At 37.5% G+C, this 21,105-nt stretch overlaps 1 protein-coding gene across 5 annotated transcripts in view; it reads left to right on the top strand.

Moving 5' to 3' along the window:
* RUFY2 (RUN and FYVE domain containing 2) overlaps positions 1-19,322 on the top strand; it is a 46,649-nt gene extending 27,327 nt beyond the window's left edge. For all 5 annotated transcript variants that reach the window (XM_042959931.1, XM_007095758.3, XM_042959930.1 and 2 more), the window contains 5 exons: positions 6,472-6,601; positions 7,025-7,119; positions 13,620-13,668; positions 18,945-19,022; positions 19,114-19,322. In XM_042959931.1, the coding sequence (XP_042815865.1) occupies positions 6,472-6,601; positions 7,025-7,119; positions 13,620-13,668; positions 18,945-19,022; positions 19,114-19,257 (496 nt within the window). In that variant the 3' untranslated portion in view covers positions 19,258-19,322. The remainder of the gene's footprint in view (positions 1-6,471; positions 6,602-7,024; positions 7,120-13,619; positions 13,669-18,944; positions 19,023-19,113) is intronic.
* The last annotated feature ends 1,783 nt before the right edge of the window (positions 19,323-21,105 follow it).

Raw genomic sequence — 21,105 nt, 5'->3', positions numbered from 1 at the left:
CCCATCTGCAGTCTTGATTTCACCTTCATTTCTTTTTTTTTTTTTTTAATTTCTTTTTTTAATTTACATTCAAGTTAGCATATAGTGCAACAATGATTTCAGGGGTAGATTCCTTAATGCCCCTTACCCATTTAGCCCATCCCCCCTCCCATGACTCCTCTAGTAACTCTGTTTGTTCTCCATATTTAGGACTCTTATGTTTTTGTCCCCCTCCCTGTTTTTATATTATTTTTGCCTCGCTTCCCTTATGTTCATCTATTTTGTATCTTAAAGTCATAATATGAGTGAAGTCATATGATGTTTGTCTTTCTCCGGCTAATTTCACTTAGCATAATACCCTCTAGTTCCATCCATGTATCTGTGTTTGGCAAGATTTCATTCTTTTTGATTGGCGAGTAATACTCCATTATGTGTATATATACCACACCTTCTTTATCCATTCATCCATCGATGGGCATTTGGGCTCTTTCTATACTTTGGCTATTGTTGATAGTGCTGCTACAAACATTGGGGTGCATATGTCCCTTCCAAACAGGACACGTGTATCCCTTGGATAAATACCTAGTAGTACAATTGCTGGGCCATAGGGTAGTTCTATTTTTAATTTTTTGAGGAACCTCCATACTGTCTTCCAGAGTGGCTGCACTAGTTTGCCTTCCCACCAGCAGTGCAAAAGAGATCCTCTTTCTCTGCATCCTCACCAACATCTGTTGTTGCTTGAGTTGTTAATGTTAGCCATTGTGACAGGTGTGAGATGGTATCTCATTGTGGTTTTCATTTGTATTTCCCTGCGGATGAGTGATGTTGAGCATTGTTTTATGTGTCGGTTGGTCATCTGGATGTCTTCTTTGGAGAAGTGTGTATTCATTTCTTTCGCCCATTTCTTCACTGGATTATTTGCTTTTTGGGTGTTGAGTTTGAGAAGTTCTTTATAGATTTTGGATACTAACTCTTTGTCTGATATGTCATTTGTAAATATCTTCTCCCATTCTGTCAGTTGCCTTTTAGTTTTACTGTTTGTTTCCTTCGGTGTGCAGAAGCTTTTTATTTTGATGAGGTCCCAATAGTTCATTTTTGCTTTTGTTTCCCTGCCTCTGGAGATGTGTTGAGTAAGAAGTTGCTGCAGCCAAGGTCAAAGACGTTTTTGCCTGCTTTCTCCTGGAGAATTTTTATGGCTTTCTGTCTTACATTGAGGTCTTTCATCCATTTTGAGTTTATTTTTGTGTATGGTGTAAGAAAGTGGTCCAGGCTCATTTTTCTACATGTCGCTGTCCAGTTTTCCCAGCACCATTTGCTGAAGAGACTGTCTTTATTCCATTGGATTCTTTCCTGCTTTGTCAAAGATTAGTTGGCCATACGTTTGTGGGTCCATTTTTGGAACCATTTTGGTTCTCTATTCTGTTCCATTTATCTGAGTGTCTGTTTTTGTGCGCATACCATACTGTCTTGATGATTACAGCTTTATAATACAGCTTGAAGTCCGTCAGCTTCATTTCTGAAGGATATTTTCAGAATATCCTTAGAATTCCAAATTGACAGTTCTTTTCTTTCAGCACTTAAAAAGGGTTGAATATTTTCTTTGGTCTTCATAGTTTCTGATGGAAAACACTGTCATTTGAATCCTTGTTCCTTTTCCCAAGATTATTTTCTTTTGGATTTATCCTTTTTGGGCTTTGGTCATCTTCTGTGTGTGTGTGTGTGTGTTTATTTTTGAGACAGAGGCAGAGAATGAGCAGCGGAGGGACAGAGAGAGGGGGAGACACAGAATCCAAAGCAGGCTGCGGGCTCTGAGCTGTCAGCACAGAGCCCAAGGTGAGGCTTGAACTCGTGAACTGCGAGATCAGGACCTGAGCCGAAGTCTGACACTCAACCGATTGACCACCCAGGCGCCCCATGGTCATCTTCTTGATACTACACTTTATCTTAGCTAAAAGGACAAGAAGCGATTGGTCAGCTTCTTGAATCTTTAGGTTTATCTTTGACAAATTTGGAAATTTTTAGGCATCTTTTTTCCTACATACATTTTCCAGTCCACCTGCTTTCTCTTCTCTGGAATTCTGATAACATTGAATGTTAGAATTTTTTTTTTTTATAGTCCTGTAAGTTTCTAGTCTATTTTTTCTTTCTTGTTCAAATTGGGTAATTTCTATTGTAGTGTTGTGTGTTTTGTTTCTCATTTTTAAGTAGACTCCATGCTCAACATGGGGCTTGAACTCACAACCCTGAGATCAAGAATTGCTTGTTCTACTGACCGAGCTGGCTGGGCACACCCCTCTACGGTAGTGTTTTGAAATCCATTCTTTTATCATCATCTTCATTCTACTGAGCCCATTTAGGGTGGTTATTGTAGTTTTCAGTTCTAAGATTTTCATTTGAGTGTATTTTCTTCCTTCTTTCTCTCTTTTTTTGCTAAAGCTTCCTGTTTTGTTTCAGGTATGTTTTTAATTGGTCATAGGAGCATTTTTATGATGAATGCTTTGAAATTCTTGTCTAGAATTATCTGACATGGTGGCATCTGTTTTCTCTCATCCAAGTTGGGGTTTATCTTGGGTCTTGTTATAACAAATTTTTTTCAATTGCATTCTGGATGTCTTGAGAATTATGAGACTGCATCTAATTTAATTTTACATTTGAGCAGTTCTCCACTGAAACCACACCAGCAGGGAGAAATATAGACACTGACTCTTTATACCAAGTGAGTATAGCAGAAGCCTAGGACCATTCTGGATGGGATAGAGAAGGGTGCCTAACTATGGGGCAAGGATTGAAATCTATGCTTTCCACTTACTCTCCACTGACACAGTGGAGGAGAGGAGTTGTGTCTTGTTACCATCAAGTAGGAGTGGAAGTCCAGGCTTTCCTCTTGGTCTCTGCTGGTACCATCCTGGAGGGGGAGAGTTAGAGGTATCTCATTACACTGGGCAGGGGTTGAAATTTAGGTTTTTCACTTGGCTTTCACTTACCCTCTGGCGAAAGTGAGAAATGCCTTGTTACTGATGTAGGAATAAAAGTCCAGGTTCCCCATATAGTCTCCACTAATATAAGGGTGGTAGACATCTCATTACTGCTGAGTGGTAGTGAAAGTCCAGGCTCCCCACTTAGCTTTTGCTGACAGTGGTTGGGGGCCTATTGTTTTCTCCACCTTCCACCTGCTCCACCCCCCGCCCCCAGAACAGGGTATGTATTGTCACAAAGGTTTCTATCATGCTAGGCTACCTCTTCCTGGCTCTTTAGCAAGAGAGAGGAGGCTTTTCTTGGGGCGTTTTTTTTGTAATCGTTGTTTTAAAGTTCCTTTTAACCTACTACAAAAATAACATTTTTCTTATTCTGTAGAATAAGGCTTTAGGCCAAGGAGTATCACCTTAGTTGAAAACTTGCATCATTTGTACATTATGAAACTAAAACCCATCCCCCAAAACAAAAACACTCAGTAAACAAACATTTTCTCTTAATTTTAATACTTCCATAAAAGGATAGCTAGCATTTTCAGGGCTCCCTTGGCAACAAAAATCACAAGAAGCATTTAATTCATCAGGTTTCTTTCTGTCTTTTTTTTTTTTTTTTAAATGTTTATTTACTTTTGAGAGAGAGAGAGAGACAGAGCTCAGAGCTCAAGCAGGGGAGGGGCAGGGAGACACAGAATCCGAAGCAGGCTCCAAGCTCTGAGCTGTTAGCACAGAGCCCAACGCCAGCTCAAACCCATGGACTGTGAGATCATGACCTGAGCTGAAGTCGGATGCTCAACTGACTTAGCCACCCAGGAGCCCCTAAGTCATCAGGTTTTTTAATGATGTGAAATGTTTTGTTGTTTAAGCCTGTGCCCTACCAAATGAAAAACATGAAAAGCAAGACTGGAACACTTTTGCCAGTCACTAGAATACAGTTTTAAAACCCTGGTACTCTGTGTTACTGAATCACTCAGACAAATCTGATATTTATCTGCATTGATGCAGCTATTCCTTGACCAAAGGATGATCCAATTAACACTGTAGGGACCTGGCCCTTCCCTATAGGGCTAACCTATTCAATAAGTCTTGGGTACAACTGTAGAGAGATGTTTGTTTCTGCTGAAGCCATGAAAGTAAGTTTGTCTCTCAGTTGGTGACATTTTGGTAGAGTATGAACATGTGAACATGTGACATTTTGGTAGAGTATGAACATGTGAGCAATTTGGTAGAGTGTGAACAATTTGATTGTCCCTGATGGCTTAAAAAATTGAAATGGTTTCTGTAGAAATGGGCAGCTGGGACTGTGTCCAAGAAAAACAAATTCCCATTTTGGAGAAGTAACTTTATTGATTTCTGACTATGAAAATATTACATGCTGTTGGTTAAATGTAAGAAAATATAGAAAAATGTGAAGAAAATAAAAATTAGAGCAAACTTTTTTAACATTTGGTGAGTATCCTTTTTTCTGGTATGCATAGATGTTTTTTATGTTTTTTAGACAGGATCATGCTACATGCTCCTTAGTATTTTGTTTATTGCATTTACTATGTCATGGACATTGTATCATATCAATTAACGTAGGCCTATACCGTCATATCAGTTAACCTGAAGGAATCCTTTAGCCTGAAAAATTGTGCTTAATTCTCTGAATTTACAAATCTTTGATTATTGGTGAGATCCTTTTATATATCTTTATTTTGTTAGTTACCAGCTCCTATCATCTACTTTTTTCCCTTGGGGTGTTCAGCTTATTAATATTTATTTGTAAGAGCCCTTAATGTATTGGGGCCCCTGGGTGGCTCAGTCTGTTAAGTGTCTGACTTCGGCTCAGGTCACGATCTCGTGGTTTGTGAGTTCGAGCCTCGTGTCAGGCTTTGTGCTGCAAGACTGCTTTGGATTCTGTGTCTCCTTCTCTCTGCCCATCACCTGCTCACACTCTGTCTCTGTCTGTCTGTCTGTCTCCCTCTCTCAGAAGTAAATAAACCTTAAAAAACATTAAAAAAAAAAAAAAACCTATGTATTTACTCTGGGTATTTCACAGACAGTGAAATGTTTTCTAAGTTTACTGTTTTTAAACTTTGTTCATAGTGGTTTTTTCATTTAGATATTTAAAATATTCATGTAGTTGTATTTTTCCTTTTTTCTTCCTTTATGGTTTCCAACTTTGGTGGTCAACATGTGTTTTGACAATATATTTATAATAACTTAAAATTTTTTTCCCTTTTTCTCTCAGTCTTTTTCTGATTCTGGATGATGAGGCCACTCTGTAGTTTAGCTACTTCACTTTTAGTAACATAAACCTGTTTCTGTATTCTTTTTTTTCCCTTTTAATTGATTTATCTATTTTTGAGAGAGAGAGAGAGTGGGGAGAGCAGAGAGAGAGAGAGAGAGAGAGAGAGAGAGAATCCCAAGCAGACTACACATTGCCAGTGCGGAGCCTGATGCAGGGCTTGAACTCATGAACCGTGAGATCATGACCTGAGCTGAAATCAAGAGTCGGACGCTTAACTGACTGAGCCATCCAGGCGTCCCTGTATTCTTTTCGAATGTATAGTGAAATAGTATTTATAAACAATTTGTAAATTCCATTTAGAGGTATCTCTTCTCTTCATCCTGAATTATAAAATCTGAAATTTACTTCACTGAGAAATAATGTGACTGTAGATGGAAATGCTAACTTTATGAAGAAACAAAAGTAATCAAAATATTAACACAAGAATATTAAAATGATGTAATATTGTGATAGTGTCAATATTATACGTTGGAATTAAAATTTAAAGTATTAGAAACTGTAGCATTATCAGCATATGCCTCATCTGTAATACCTACTTATGAGCAATAATTTTCAAAATGATTTCTTTTCGGTATCCTAAAATGTAGGAGTTTGACTACTTTTGTTTTGCCAGCTAGTACCTATTAGAATGATTAGGTGGTGTTTCAGATGTGAATTGGCATTTCCAGGCAGTATGGATTTCCCCTCAGTGTCTCCTTGGTCTTAGATTTGTCTTGTAATTGGTCAGCTTTCAGCAGTAGTCGGTAAAGTAACACTTTGTATGAGGGTTGATTTTTCTGTGACTGATGTTAAATTGCTTTAGTGGTGGCTGTACTTCTTATATCAGAAATATAGTTTGTTGTAAAATTTTCCCATGGCACAGAAATGTAAATAATTAAAACCTCACATTTTTCTCCTTGATTCCATTCCCCAGATGTAACTAGTTTTAATCGTGTGATATGCCCTTCCAGGCATTTTCTGTGTTCTTACAGTACTTATGTTTACAGAATTGAAAAATGACATAAATTATTATTTAGCAAGGAGTTTTTGTGGTTGGCAAATAAGTTGATACCTTGGGATCAAAAAACCCTGTGCTGCTGAACTTACTTACCAAAAAATATTTATGAAAGAAAATACCTGAAGAAATGCACAAAAGTGAAAACAATCAACCAAAAAGATGCTGTTACTAAAGAGTACAAACAACTCTCGTGTGATAAATAGCACTAAGCTTCTGTGTATTTGTCATTCAAGGGTGCAACTGGAAACTGATCTGAAGATTGAGAAGGAATGGAGGCAGACTTTGCAGGAAGATCTTCAAAAGGAGAAAGATGCCTTATCTCATCTTAGAAATGAGACCCAGCAAATCATTAGTCTTAAAAAAGTAAATGGTGGTAAAACTTTTAAAAATTATATCTTTGAAAACTAAGTTACTTAAAAGGAGAAATCATGATTTATATTTATACCAAAGAGACAGAATATACTAGTCATCTTTAAAAATACCAATAAGAAGTGGCTCTTGGCTGACTCGGTTGGTAATATATGCAACTCTTGATCTTGGAGTTGTGAGTTCGAGCCCCACGTTGGTTGGAGAGTTTACTTAAAAAACACAAAACCAGTAAGGAGATTAAATGAATGTGAAATAGGTGATATTTGATGGAGCAGCGATGAAAGAACTTGGACATAGAGTTCTATTTTTTATAAAAAACTAAAGGATATGTGTTCCTAATTATTGGTATGTATACAATTTGGAGTTTCTTGTTTATTTCCTTTAAATTGCATTTTCTGTCTTTTTATTGTTTTGAAGGAGTTCCTTAACATCCAGGATGAAAATCAGCAGTTGAAAAAAGTACATCACGAACAGGAGCAAGCTCTTCAAGAACTTGGCAGCAAACTTAGCGAGTAATTTCTCCTTTTTTTCTTCACCTCTGTAATCATTGACTTGTATAAAGGTATGAATGAGTGTGCCAAACCAAATAGGAAGAAAAGTTTAAATGTAGAAAAGAAAGATATGAACTATTAAGGAAAATCAAAACCAAACAAAAACCTTAAGGATAAACATGCAAGACTGTGGATTGGAAGGATTTTGTTAAAAGTTGTGTTCAGTTTAGTAAATTTAGCTCTAAACATTTCCTGTAGATAAAAGTTAAGACTCTAATTTCTTCAAATTAGAGAATTAAGAAGTCCATTTAATATATTTTTCCCAGAAAAACAGAAACCAAATTTCCAAACTATCTGGAGAGATCTTCTTCAGACTGTTTTGAGAAGGAGTTAACATTGTGAGGAGTGGAGAGTGTTTTATGCTAGATTTGGGGCTTAACTTCATACGGCAAGGTTGGTTCTGTTGCAGTGAAGTGTTACTGGGTTCCTAGAAAGACAAGAAGGAGAAATGTTGTTCTTTCTCACACCTTCCTCGTTGTTCCGTGTAGTCTGTGTTTTGGGTTAGCAGCTTCATCTTTGTGCCCTGATAGAACATACTGCCAAGTATCTGAGATAAGCTCTAGAAGGTTTAATTTAGTATTAAATGTATCACTGCCATGTAAAAAAAAAAAAAAAAAAAGTGTCACCTTTTTTAACACCGAAGAGTAAGAGTAAGAAAGCTACAGTGCCCGTAATCTTGTCACCTATGTAAATCCCTTTGATGTTTTATATGGTTAGGAAGTTAGTACACCTTAGAACAAAACTGTACCTGAGCATCTCGGCCTTTATGTGGATGTGGTTAGTTACATATATGTACCTATATATCATTTGTAAAAATTAAACTCAATAGAAATCATAACTAGAATGGAGACTTCATTGCTAAAGATGAGATTTCTTTAAGAAGTCTTGAAACCAGTTTCCGGTTGCCACAGGAAAGAGTAGTTCACTAAAACCACTAAAGGAAATACCAGTTTTCAAAAAGATAAAGCTGTTGGGGCACCTGGCTGGTTCAGTTGTTAGAGCACGAGGCTCTTGATCTCAGGGTCATGGGTTTGAACCCACGTTGGAGGGTAGAGTTGGCTTAAAAAAAACAAAACAAAGATAAAGCTATTTTTGTTTCTGTCAATTCAAAGAACAATTTGCATTGTGACTCTGATAAGCAAGATTTCAATTCTAATCTGGCATCCACCTAGTGAGCACTTTGACTCGGACCCTATGCTAAGTGTTTATTACTTTATTTCCCATATATTCGTTTGACAAATATTAAGCTTGTATTATGTGCCAGGCACTATTCCAAGTGCCAAGTACTCAGCAATGTACAATCCCCACAACAAAAAATACTTTTATTAAGATCATAAAGGCTTAATATTAAAACAGGTTTGAATAGGGGTGCCTGGGTGGTTAAGCATTGGACTTCAGCTCAGGTCATGATCTGCTGGTTTGTAAGCACGAGTCCCGCTTTGTGTGAGCCCTGCTCGCGCTCGCTCGCTCTCTCTCTCTCTCTCTCTCTCTCTCTCCCCCCCTCTCTCTCCCTCTCTCTCCCTCCCTCCCTCCCTCCCTCCCCCTCTCCCCTCTCTCTCTCTCCCCTCCCTCTCTCCCCTCCCTCTCTCCCCTCCCTCTCTCGCTCTCTTTCTGCCCCTTGCTCACCTGTGCGCACACACTCTCTCTCTCAAAAAAAAAAACCCAAAAAACCAAAAAAAACCCCAAAACAGATTAGAATAGTAAAATGGGAATAACTTTTCACCCATCTCCCATGCAGTGCTAAAGACTGTAGAGTTGTAAACTCATGATCATTTGAATGTTCAGATAGCTGAATTCATCACTTTTTTTCTTTTGAAGATTTTATTTTTAAGTAATCTCTACACCCAATGTGGGGTTTGAACCTATAACCCTGAGATCAACAGTTGTGTGCTCTACTGACTGAGCCAGCCAGGCGCCCCTGAATTCACTTTTTTCCCCCCTTTTTCCTTTAGACTGGTTCATTGTTTCTCAAATTTTATTTTGCATGAATATTACTGCTCAAAGTTGGATATACTCAACAATCTATACTGAACTTTATGGGCTATTTAAGGAATTTTCAAGAGTTATTTTGACTAGGTTTTTTTGCATGTACGGACTGCATGTCTAACCCCTGTGTAAACTACTGTATGCATGTTCTTCTGAAGTTTGTGGGTTTTTTTTTTTTTTTTTGGTCTTTTTAGGAATATATTAGACGTTTTTCTGTATCAGTACATACTGATATTCCATAGGATGGATGTGCTATAATTGAAACTGTTTCTATTTTTTTTCTTTTATAAATGATACTGCTGTGAACATCCTTGTATGTGCATGTTGATATCTTGATATACTTAAAAAAATTTTTTTCATGTTTATTTATTTTTGAGAGAGACAGAGACAGAATGCGAGTGGGTTAGGGGCAGAGAGAGAGGGAGACACAGAGTCTGAAGCGGGGCTTGAAGTCACAAACTGTGAGATCATGACCTGAGCCGAAGTCAGACGTTCAACTGACAGAGTCACCCAGGCACCCCGATATACTTTAATGAGGATATCTGAAGAGTAATTTCCTAGAGGTGATTGCTGCCCCAGAAAGAATGTGCTTTAAAAAATTCTGGTCATAACAAAACATCCTCCATCCAGTAGTAGGAGAGAATGCCTGTTTTTGCCGCTCTGACAGTTGAAATTCTTGTTTTAATTTGTGTTTCTTTAACCATAAGCAAGGTTGAGCATCTATATTTATTTATTTTTTAAGTAATCTCTATTGCCAATATGGGGCTTGAACCCATGACCCTGAGATCAAGAGTCATATGCTCCACCGACTGAAGCAGCCAGGTGCCCCTGAGTATCTGTATGCATTTGTATTGCATTTGTATTTATAGTTTATTGCCTATTCATATCTTTTGCATATTTTTTGGTTGACTTGCTCATTTTTTTCTTATGGGATTTTAAAAGTTGTACACGGTGTACATCTTTTTTTTTTTTTTTTTACCAGTTTGTCTTTTGTCCTTTTACTTCATTTATGATACATTTTTTTCTCATTAATCTTCAGATTTTTGTGGCGCAGATTTATTAGTTTTCCTCTACTGTTTCTGGGACCATAGTTCATAAGACATGGGTAGGGCCCATTTTGAGTCAGAACTTATTTTATCTTTCTCAACTGTTGTCCTCTGAGTGGCGAGAATAATTTATCGGGGCTGGATGAGGTGCAGTGGCCCCTGTGAGTTTCCCTGTACCAGTTTATCTGTGAAATGCCTGTTCTCTTCATCCTCCTACTCCTGTGATTAGAAGCTATCAGATTGAAATTAAGTAAAAACCGATTCCTCCCTGATACACAGGGTGATGAGTATTTGTTACAAAATTTGTTGATGAGGGAGGGACTGAGGTTGGAACAGTACTTTATAATCTTTGCTTCTATTTCACCAGAAGCCTTTAGGCTATATATAGACCATTTGAGTATTATTTAAAATGGGGAGTGGGAGGAGAAAGGTCATTTGGAATAATAGGAACCAAATTTAATTTTGTTAAAAGGTAAAAGTTATATTTCAGGAAGAATAGTTTTTATTTATTTTAAGTTTATTTGAGAGACAACATGAGTGGGGGAGGGGCAGAGAGAGAGAGAGAGAGAGAGAAAAAGAGAGAGAATTTCTCCCAAGCAGGATCCATGCTGCCATCGCAGAGCCTGACATGGGGTTCGAACTCATGAACCCATGAGATCATGACCTAAGCCAAAACCAAGAGTTGGATGCTTAACTGATTGAGCTACCCAGGCGCCCCTGGAAAGAATAGTTTTTAAACTTAACATTCAATCATTTTCTAATTATGATTAAACTTAAAAATTAGTATTCATTAGTATTCATCTACCATTTACCAGCTTTGTGATTTAGGGTTATTTAACCCCTTTAAGCCCACTTCTACATTTGTAAATTGGAGAGCTGTAAAATCCCCAAAGGGTTCTTTTTCTAATTAACTGAGAATAAATATGTGAAAGCAGCTAGCACAGTGCCTTTGCTTATCACAACTGGAGTATCATTTTCTTGTCAGATGAGGTTGGATGGGAAAATTACTCTCTAGTGCTCACTTTCTGAACCTATGATTTTAAATGTAAATGATTAATTTTAACTAGAAAAATACTTTCACTAATGAAATATTTACTCCTATTGGCTTCTTATTGAAGGATTCTTTAAAATAATTTTTGATAGATTTTGAAAGGTTTTAAATGTCCTGAGTGAATTATAGTTGTAGAGAGACTAATTTGAGGGTTGAACAAAATGAAGATAAACTTCATATTTGAAGAAAACGTGGAGCATGAAATGTCAGGGTGGAGTATACAAGGAAGAGAATGTAAACTAATATATCTGTGTTATAATGGCTGAGTTTAAAATAAATGAAGGGTCACCTGAGTGGCTTGGTTGAGCGTCTGACTTCAGCTCAGGTCATGATCTCACAGCTTGTGAGTTCAAGCCACGCATCAGGCTCTGTGCTGACAGCTCGGAGCCTGGAGCCTGCCTCAGATTCTGTGCCTTCCTCTCTCTCTGCCCCAACCCACTCGCATTCTGTCTCTGTCTCTCTCAAAAATAAACATTAAAAAAAAATTTTTTTTAAATACATGAAGGGTGATAGCTAACTTTCCCTTTAACCTCACCAAGGCCTACATTCCAACAACAAGAATTTTTAGTTTAAGAAAAGAAAATTTCCAGGACTCTTCCAAATGTAGTATTCTGTAAATGATATTCTTTCCACGTAAACAAACTTACAGATTTGTTTTCTTTCCTCACAAGCAGAGGTTTTGGGATTATCAGAGGCTTGTGGAATTTATGGATGTTTTCCTCTAGTATCGTAATCGTGTCATAATCGATTGTGTCACATTTGTTACAGTCTCCTATCTGATTTTGGCCCTTCTCTGTGCTGTCTTCATGCCATGGTCAAATATATTTCACACACTTTAAATTCTTGTTCCTAAATGAAAGCTAATTAAAATGTATAATATAGACATCTGTTTCCTCCCTGTCCAGGACAAAGAGGACATGTTCTTGTACATTGCTTTTATTGGAACTGTAACTGATACTCCTTTCTTCGGGATACTTTGGCAGTTCGTATCAGAGGGGGACAATCTTTACGGTGTCTCTCTCTCTCTATATAGTCCATATCTGTGAACGAAGGCATTCATACCGATTTATGCAGTGAATGCCATTAAGCTGCTTTCATTCCATATTCAATTTTTCGGTGTAGCACAGTTGCTGTTTTGGCCATGATTCCCATCAGCATTAATTTTGTTCAGGCACATTTTGTAGATGTGAACTCAGCCAAGAAAATTTTAGTATTGTGTTTGTACTTTTAAGCTGTGTAATTTTACATTGATTATTCCCATTGTAAAAGTGTGAACTGGGTAAAAAACTAACATTTTTGTTTTTATGTGTTGAACAAAGCATTTGTAGTATGAAGCAAGTTCCTAATGTTCTACCTCAGGAGCAGAGATGTTAGTTCATGGACCTTTTGATTCAGTAATTTCATTTATAAGTTATCCTGAGAAAAATAATAAAATATTTTGGTCATTCCAATTTTAATGAACAATTTTTGTGGCAAAGAATTTGAAACAAGTTGAAAGTTCAACAGTAGATAATTATATAAACTACTTTATATTTTTCATTGTTTACGACGTAACCACTTAAGATAATGATGTGGCAGATACTTAATAACAGTCAGCTCTCAGCCTTTCAGGATATATTATTACCTGAAAAGAGCTGTTTATGGAAAATTATATAACTGATGGTTCCATTTAAAATATGTACATACTCATCTCCTCAACATGTAGATTATTGTCTCTTGGTGGTGGGATCACAGATAATTACTGCTGTTTGTAATCTGCATGTTCATTAACATGTGTTTTCAAAAGGTGAAAAGTATCACAACTCTATTTTCCTTAATATTTCTATTCTTATCATTCTTTTGCACCTGGTAGAGAAACAGTGTGCGTAATGGTTAGCATGTGGGCTCCAGCTTTATGGAGACCAGGGTTTGAATCCTGCCTTGCGCAGTTACTACCTCTGTGACCTCTTACGGGGGTGAAACCTCATTAGGCTTCACCTTATTGATCTTTATTGTTGTTGTTGTTTTTAATTGATCTTTAAAATAGGGTTTTGTGTTTTTTTTTAAGATTAAATGAGTATATGCATGTGAAATTTATAGCAAGGTGTCGGGCACACATAAGCCTACAATAAATGATAGCTTTTATTAATATTGTCATAACCACATGAAAATGCCAATATTCTTCTGTTAAAGCAATTTTTAAATTTAAAAAGGACATTTTTGCTTTAGGAAATTTAGAAAACACAGGAAAACAAAATATAATTCTAGTCAAAGATGATTAGAATCATGTATGTACAACTTTGTATTCTTTGAAAACCCAATACCTTAATAATGAATTGCTGGATGTTCTATATTTAATGTATTTACTGAAATATGGATCTATTTTATAATCTTTTTAGATCAAAACTTAAAATAGAAGATATAAAAGAAGCCAACAAAGCACTGCAGGTGAGTAGGAAGTGTCTTCCTCAAGTAGGGAAGTATAGATATATGTGACAGTCTCCAACAGAAGGTAAAAAAAGTCCTGTATGAATCTAAGGTATTGTAATCGAGTCCCGCGATGTGTAGAGGCAGAAGCACTAAACAGGGAGCTGGGACGATGGGGATCCAGCTCCTCCCTATTATTCCTCTAGAATTAATAATCATGTTGGAAATGACCTTGGAAATAATTTTATCTACTCTCCTACAAAGCACGGCATGACAAAGTGAAACAGTCTTTGACTTTGAGCTCGAGTTCCTATCCTGGTCTGTTACTTATCGGGTTTTGACCTTCAACAAGTCATACCTTTATGGAGTCGGTTTTCTCTTCTGAAATGGCTGGTGAAATGGCCTTATGATTTTGCACGGCTTTGCTTTGAATATTGAGGTTAATATGTGTGAAAAGTGATTAGTACAGTCTATCAGTATATGATTCTGAATGTGTCTGGATACAGGAATCCCTTCTACAACACAGGAGAAAAATGGTCTCTCTGTGAGTACTTCAGTGAGATTGCCTCCTACCACATAGCTTCCCATTTTTTTAATTATTGTTTTTTTTAATGTTTATTTACTATTGAGAGACAGAGAGAGACGAGCCTGAGCAGGGGAGGGGCAGAGAGAGGGGAGACACAGAATCTGAAGCAGGCCCCAGGCTCTGAGCTGTCAGCACAGAGCCCGACACAGGGCTTGAACCCACAAACCGCGAGATCGTGACCTGAGCCGAAGTCGGATGCTTAACCAACTAAGCCACCCAGGAGCCTCATAGCTTCCCGTTTTTAAAAAGTTATTTATTTTAGGAGCCCTTGGGTGGCTCAGTTGATTAAGTGTTTGACTTGTGATTTCAGCTCAGGTCATGATGTCATGGTTTGTGAGTTTGAATCCCATGTTGGGCTCTGTGCTGACAACGTGGAGCCTGCTTGGGATTCTCTCTCTCCCTCTGTCCCTCCCCTGTGCATGCTTTCTCTTTCTCTCTCTCTCAAAACAAAATAATACACTTAAAAAAAATTAAGTAATCCCTACACCCAGTGTGGGGCCTGAAGTCACAACCACAAGGTCAAGAGTTGCACGCTCCTCTGACTGAGCCAGCCATGTGCCTCCATTTTGTTTTTTATCAAAAAACATGAAAATGTTACATGTAAATAATTTAAAAGGTAAATTAGTGCTAGGAGGACTTAAAAAAAAAAGTAGTAGCAGTCTCTTGTTCTTCACCCCCTTATCCCTTATCCACTCTAGCTCCTGCCACCTGAAGGGAGCTACTCTGAAGTCTCTTGGTTATCTCTTCTGGCACTTATCCCCCTATTTCTAAATAATATGCAATATAATTCACTCATTTATTTAAGACCTATTTTAGATATATATTATTATTTATTTCTTTGAGAGAGAGACAGACAGACAAAGAGATATCCCCAGCAGGCTCCACGCTGTCAGCACAGAGCCCAAAGCGGGGCTTGAAAACGAACCATGAGATCATGACCTGAGCAGAAACCAAGAGTCAGGTGCTTAACCAACTGAGACACCCAGGCGCCCCTATTTTAGACCTGTCTATTGCCTGGTTAACATGGTAGATGAGGAGCATTTGCTCACTCTCACCTTGGTCTGTTTGCTCTTCATCGTCCTCCCAATATAATTAAGTAAAAGTTTCTGTGGAATTCATTTACTGGATATGCTTTATTATGGCTATTGAAATATTCTTTGTTGGGCCATGTGGTATATATTGTGACTATATTTTCTTTCTTGAACTACTTTTTTCCTCTGGAGTTAATAATTGCCTTAAAAGTTTTGTTGTATTTGAACATCAGAGTTTGCTCATACCTTTAAACACCTCTATAATATGCTTGATAAAAGTTTTCCACATGGTAAAATGAATCAGGTAATTATTTAATTTTTTTTTTCCTTGGAGTCCTCCCTCCTGGAGTTCTTTGCTCTCCTGCTCCAGTCTGGTCTGGTTAGCCCTGTCTTGACATTTTCCTTTTCTTCCATTCTCAGAATTCCCTTTACCCTTCTTGAATGTTAGAGCTCCTGTTACCTGAACCCCTTAACTTCTTTCTTGGTTTACTCCCTGGTTTGGGACAATGCATTCTTTGATAGCTTCCTGGAAAATGTTGAATGAAGGTCAATGTTTTAAGAATTTGTGCATCTGCATAGATGCCTTTTATTTTGCTCTCACATTTTTTTGGACGGGTATGGGTGTCTGCCCAACTGTCATTATTTAAACTCTGTAAAATTTTTTTCATTATGACACATACCGTGTATATAACTGTATTCATACAACTTAAAAACGATGGCATACTCTGTGACTTAGTTTATAGGGAGATTACATTCTCCTCTTTACAGTAGCAATTCTCTATTTTGTGTTAACCACTGTTGTTTTTCTTTATAGTTTTATCATTCTTGTCTATCTCTATAAAATATCTAGATTTTTGTTTTTGTATACATATGAAAATGGATTTATTTATATGTGACTTAATTTTTCTTGTCCTTGCTATTGACCTGTTGATTGGGTCTGGGAGGGCTGTCCTCCAGTTTCTTACATTCTGGATATTATCTGCCATTTCATAGTAGCAAACTTGTTCCTCTGTCCTCTTATTGCTGTAAACTGGAAGTTAAACCTAAAAGGCTTGGTTAGATTCTGGTGCAGACTTCTCTGAGAATTTTTATCCCTGCTACCATATTTTTAATATTCAGCAGGCCTTATTTACTCATTTTTCCTTTTAAAATTAGCAATCTGCATTTTATCTCTGATGATATTCATTATAGTTTCTTTAAAGTTTTCTTTTGCTACTGCCATTCTGTCTTCGGAATTCCCTTCTTGGGTTTGTTTCTTTGGCTGAAGTACGTCCTGCCTGTCGTTCCTTAAATGTTGGAATATCCTCCCATCTCAATAAAGGCACAAAAAATCTTGGAAGTCCTGTGTGTGTTGGCCGGGCGGATGAGAGTGGGTTGTTACAGACCGGTAAGCCTCACCATTGAGAAATCTGTTAACTCACAAACTGTTGGCCACCCTCTCCAAATTATGTTAATATCTATAGGACTTTTCTCTGGGGCAATTGAGTTTCTCCAGAGAAGGATCCTCTAATATCCTGTCTTGGGGGTGTAAGTTGGGCAGCTGACATTTTGGAATTGGACAGAGAATAATGGCCATGTTTACAGAATGATAGCTTCTAGTTTTGGCTCTGCTTGAAAACTGCTGTTTCCTTGAGGAGGCAACTTCAGCTCTCTGGACAAGTTTTCACATCTGTAAAATGGGAATGGAGTTGCTAATCTCTGAGGTCCCTTCCAGCTGATGCACAAGGCTTGCCCTGCAGTGTACACATACAGCCTTTCTATTTGGGAGACAGGCAGGGTGAATTCAGTCAGATTAAAATAAGATTGGAAGGCCAAGCTCTGATGTCAGAAAGATTAATTCTGAACCTAATGATGCTGCTTTGAAACCTGCTTCACATCAGGCTTGCCATCCCTTAAGGTATAGCTGGGCAGGAAGCAAATCTGCTTCCACTAGGTGACTTTTGGACATTTGGGAAGTCACTTTCCTTTTTAATGGCATTCATCAAGTTGCATTGGATTATTATTTTAAATGTTTTCTTTTTTATTTTTGAGAGGGAGCATGAGTGGGGAAGGGGCAGAGAGAGAGAGGGAGACACAGAATCCAAAGCAGGCTCTAGGCTCCAAGCTGTCAGCAAAGAGCCTGATGCTGAGCTCAAACCCACGAACCACGAGATCATGACCTGAGCTGAAGTCGGATGCTTATCTCATCTTGCTTTAAAAAAAAAATTCTACAATTCAAATCATTTAAAAAAATTTTTTAAATATTTATTTTTGAGACAAAGCACAAGTAGGGGAGGGGCAGAGAAAGAGACACACACAGCATCCAGAGCAGGCTCCAGGCTCTGAGCTGTCAGCTCTAGTCAACACGGACTAGAACTCACGGACCGTGAGATCATGACCTGAGCCAAAGTCGGACGCTCAACCGACTGAACCACCCAGGTGCCCCCAAGTCATTTGATTCTTTACTGGTATTTGATAGTAGCTCTCCAGGTTTTTTTCTTTTCTCTAGCTTACTTTAAGAATATATAACATATACATGTAATACATATGCAAAATATGTATTAACTGTTAATTCGTAATGCTTCTGGTCAACAGGTTTTTAAATGTAGTTAAACTTTGGGGGGTTCCAGTTACACGTGGATTTTTTGCCTCTGTGGTGGATCGGCACCTCTAACCCCCAATTTGTTCAAGGATCTGCTTGGTTCTTTGGCATTGTGCCTTAGTCTGGGCTATTTTAAAAAGGAACATGTGGTGAGATTAATCAGAAGCACTCAAGTATCTTCTCATTATAAAGCTGGCATCATCTAACAAAGTTGCTTTTGTAGGGAAAAAATGTTCTTAGCCAGGGTCTTGGATGGGTTAAGAACGGGTCAATTTAGAAATTTCAGGTGTCAAGTTAACTCTCACCGGTTAAAGACTACTTACATACATATTCTACTTATCTACACAGTAGCTATTAAATTTGTTATATAACTTAAGGGAAATTAAGTCATATAAAACAATGTAAGGTGGTATCTAAAATGACAACTTCAAACGTGATTTCCAAATTCTCTTCAAATTTAAGGACTTACGGTGGTATATGGTATACATTATGCCAATCTCATGCATTTCATAGTGAAAATGTATCCTTATTGTTGGACTAGATAATGTCCAAGGTTTTTTCTTTTTTTTTTTTTCATGTTAGTTTTGAGAGAGGGAGAGACAGAGTGCAAGCTGGGGAGGGGCAGAGAGAGAAAGGGAGACAAAGAATCCGAAGCAGGCTCCAGGTTCCGAGCTGTCCGCACAGAGCCCGACACGGGGCTCGAACTCACAAACCGTGAGATCATGACCTGAGCCAAAGTCAGATGCTTAACTGACTGAGCCACCCAGCCAGGCGCCCCGGTTTTTTCTTTCTTAAAGTGAACTCCCATCAATAGATTTAAAAACAAAAATCATGGAAATGTCCACATACAGTTGTACAGAGAAGTTAACCCAGTTTCAATATTTAACAATATATTGCCAATCTTGTTTTATTTATATTCAACCCCTACCCCTTCTTCCTTATCCAGATTATTTTGAAGCAAATCCCATACTTGTTTATCTCTCCAACTATTTCAGTATTTCTATATATTCCTACAAGAGGTTCTTGGTTGGAAATGTTTTCACATGTAAGTTTTATTGTTAACACTTTGAGCATTAATATGCACACTTCTTCCTACTAGGGACTGGTTTGGTTGAAAGACAAAGAAGCAACACATTGTAAACTTTGTGAAAAGGAATTCTCGCTCTCCAAGAGAAAGGTAAGGGAGATAGATAGGAAGTGAATCCAAAAGCTTTGGTGCAAACATGTCTTCTAATTTTATTCATTCTTTGATTTTTTCCATTTAATAGCACCACTGTAGAAACTGTGGGGAAATTTTCTGTAATGCTTGCTCTGACAATGAACTGCCGTTGCCTTCTTCACCAAAGCCAGTACGGGTTTGTGATTCCTGTCACGCATTGCTGATCCAGAGATGCTCATCTAACTTGCCATAAAACTCCAGAACTAAGTCCTTACGTATGAAAGTACCTACAATGGATGGTTAATGTATGAACCTGCATACGCTGTGTTTAGACAGTCCTTCTTAAGCAGCTTTCAGATGGTATTGGTTATCAGTTTTATCTTCCACACATTCATGGGAATTAGAAGCTATAGAATAGCTCATTGTTATTCAAGAACTTTCAACAGGGCATGCTTTAAAATAACTTTAGCTTAATTCCTCATTAACTTTTAACGCCATTTAAATCATGTAACTTTTAACGCCATTTAAAAGGCCAGATAACAAAGTTCACACACACACACACACACACACACACACACACACACACACACTTGCCTTATTTTGTAAAGGCCTTCTGTAAGGGTGCAAATTCTCCAGATTGTCAAATTGGCATTTGATGATGCCTGTAGTTTTAATGCACTTTAAAGCTTCACAGTTCTCAGAGAAAGATCAGAAATACATTGGACTTTTTGCAAGTATTAATATTCCAACTCAAGACTTTTCCTTAGCTTGCAAAGATTTCAACCTTAACTTTGTCCTTTCTGCCCTACTTCATTTGCCCGTCTTGCATTAGAAAAGGCCAGTACTTTATCCTATAGAATTTCCTTTTGGTCATCCTCTAATCATTAATGTATTTATTAGTACTTCTCAGATACAGTGGTTTAAAGAGGTATTATTTATTTTACCTCAATTTTTTCCTTTGAAAGGAAGTTAAAACTTATCCTCCTTTACCTTTCTTTTTACCAAAAAAAGAAAAAAGTTCTTACAGATCTTTCCATACGCTATGCCTGCTAACACTGCTAGTTTTTTCAGGGAGGGCTCATACTTCTTTCAAAAGAAAAATCTGTCCCCAGAAAAAAGGTTTATTAATAGTAAGGGATTACAAGCTCCTGATTGGTTCTCCTCTGAGCATTAAAGGAGAAACCTAAAATAGCTAAACTTTGCCTTTGATAGGACTTGGGTAATTAACTTTATTAGATTTCCATTCTAGTGACTTTTAGGAAGCATTACATCATAGTGATCCACTACTGCAGTTATAAACACAGTGAACTCTTCACCATATAATGAGAACCTCCAAGGCAGGATTCTTTCTGGAACAGATGATCTGGTCTCAGCCCTGCCATGACACATGAACTATGTCAAGCATGAAAGATTCAGTGAACACTAATCCCCTTATACTGCTTGTAGCATACCAAGAATATGTAAAGTTACCCTTGTATAAGTAATCTTTGAATAGCATCACCACTTGGGAGACCCCTCTTAGGTATTTTTAGCCATGCACTTTAAGTCTATGAATCTTTCACACAGATAGGAATTAATCCTAGGAATATTATAGAGAATTAATCATGACCACTTCCCTCCTACCTAAAACGGTTACTACTCTGCAGGATCATTTCCTCAGAATATATGTATTTTCACTTGGGTTTAAAAAATGAATTTTCTAAATTGCCAAAGTATGAAACCAGTATTTTACTCACATTTTCTCCATATCCAGTTAGCTTTTGAGGTCTTCAGTTAGAACTGTTGTACAGATTTTTAGGTGGTCTTTCTTGAATGTCGACAGAAATATTGTCAAGAGATGAATTATATTCTTGAACTGTTTTGTATTGATGGGATGAATTAACATTTTTATGATTACTAAAAATGAGAATAAGCAAATATGAAATTTCAAATACTAGGTGTTTTATTACTGTGCTTACTAGAACAAATTTTTGAATGTGATTTTGCTTAAATTCCAAGGCTTGGTTTCATTCAACAGACCATGATTTTCAGTCCCCTTTAAATTCATTATTCAAAACTCCCATTATCCCCATTGATTTGGGCTTTTTGTATGCAAGCCTTT

Source organism: Panthera tigris, chromosome D2 (genome assembly GCF_018350195.1).
Source record: "Panthera tigris isolate Pti1 chromosome D2, P.tigris_Pti1_mat1.1, whole genome shotgun sequence".
NCBI lineage: Eukaryota > Metazoa > Chordata > Mammalia > Carnivora > Felidae > Panthera > Panthera tigris.
The sequence above is the reverse complement of the archived record's forward strand: the minus strand, read 5'-3'. Positions and strand labels throughout refer to the sequence as shown.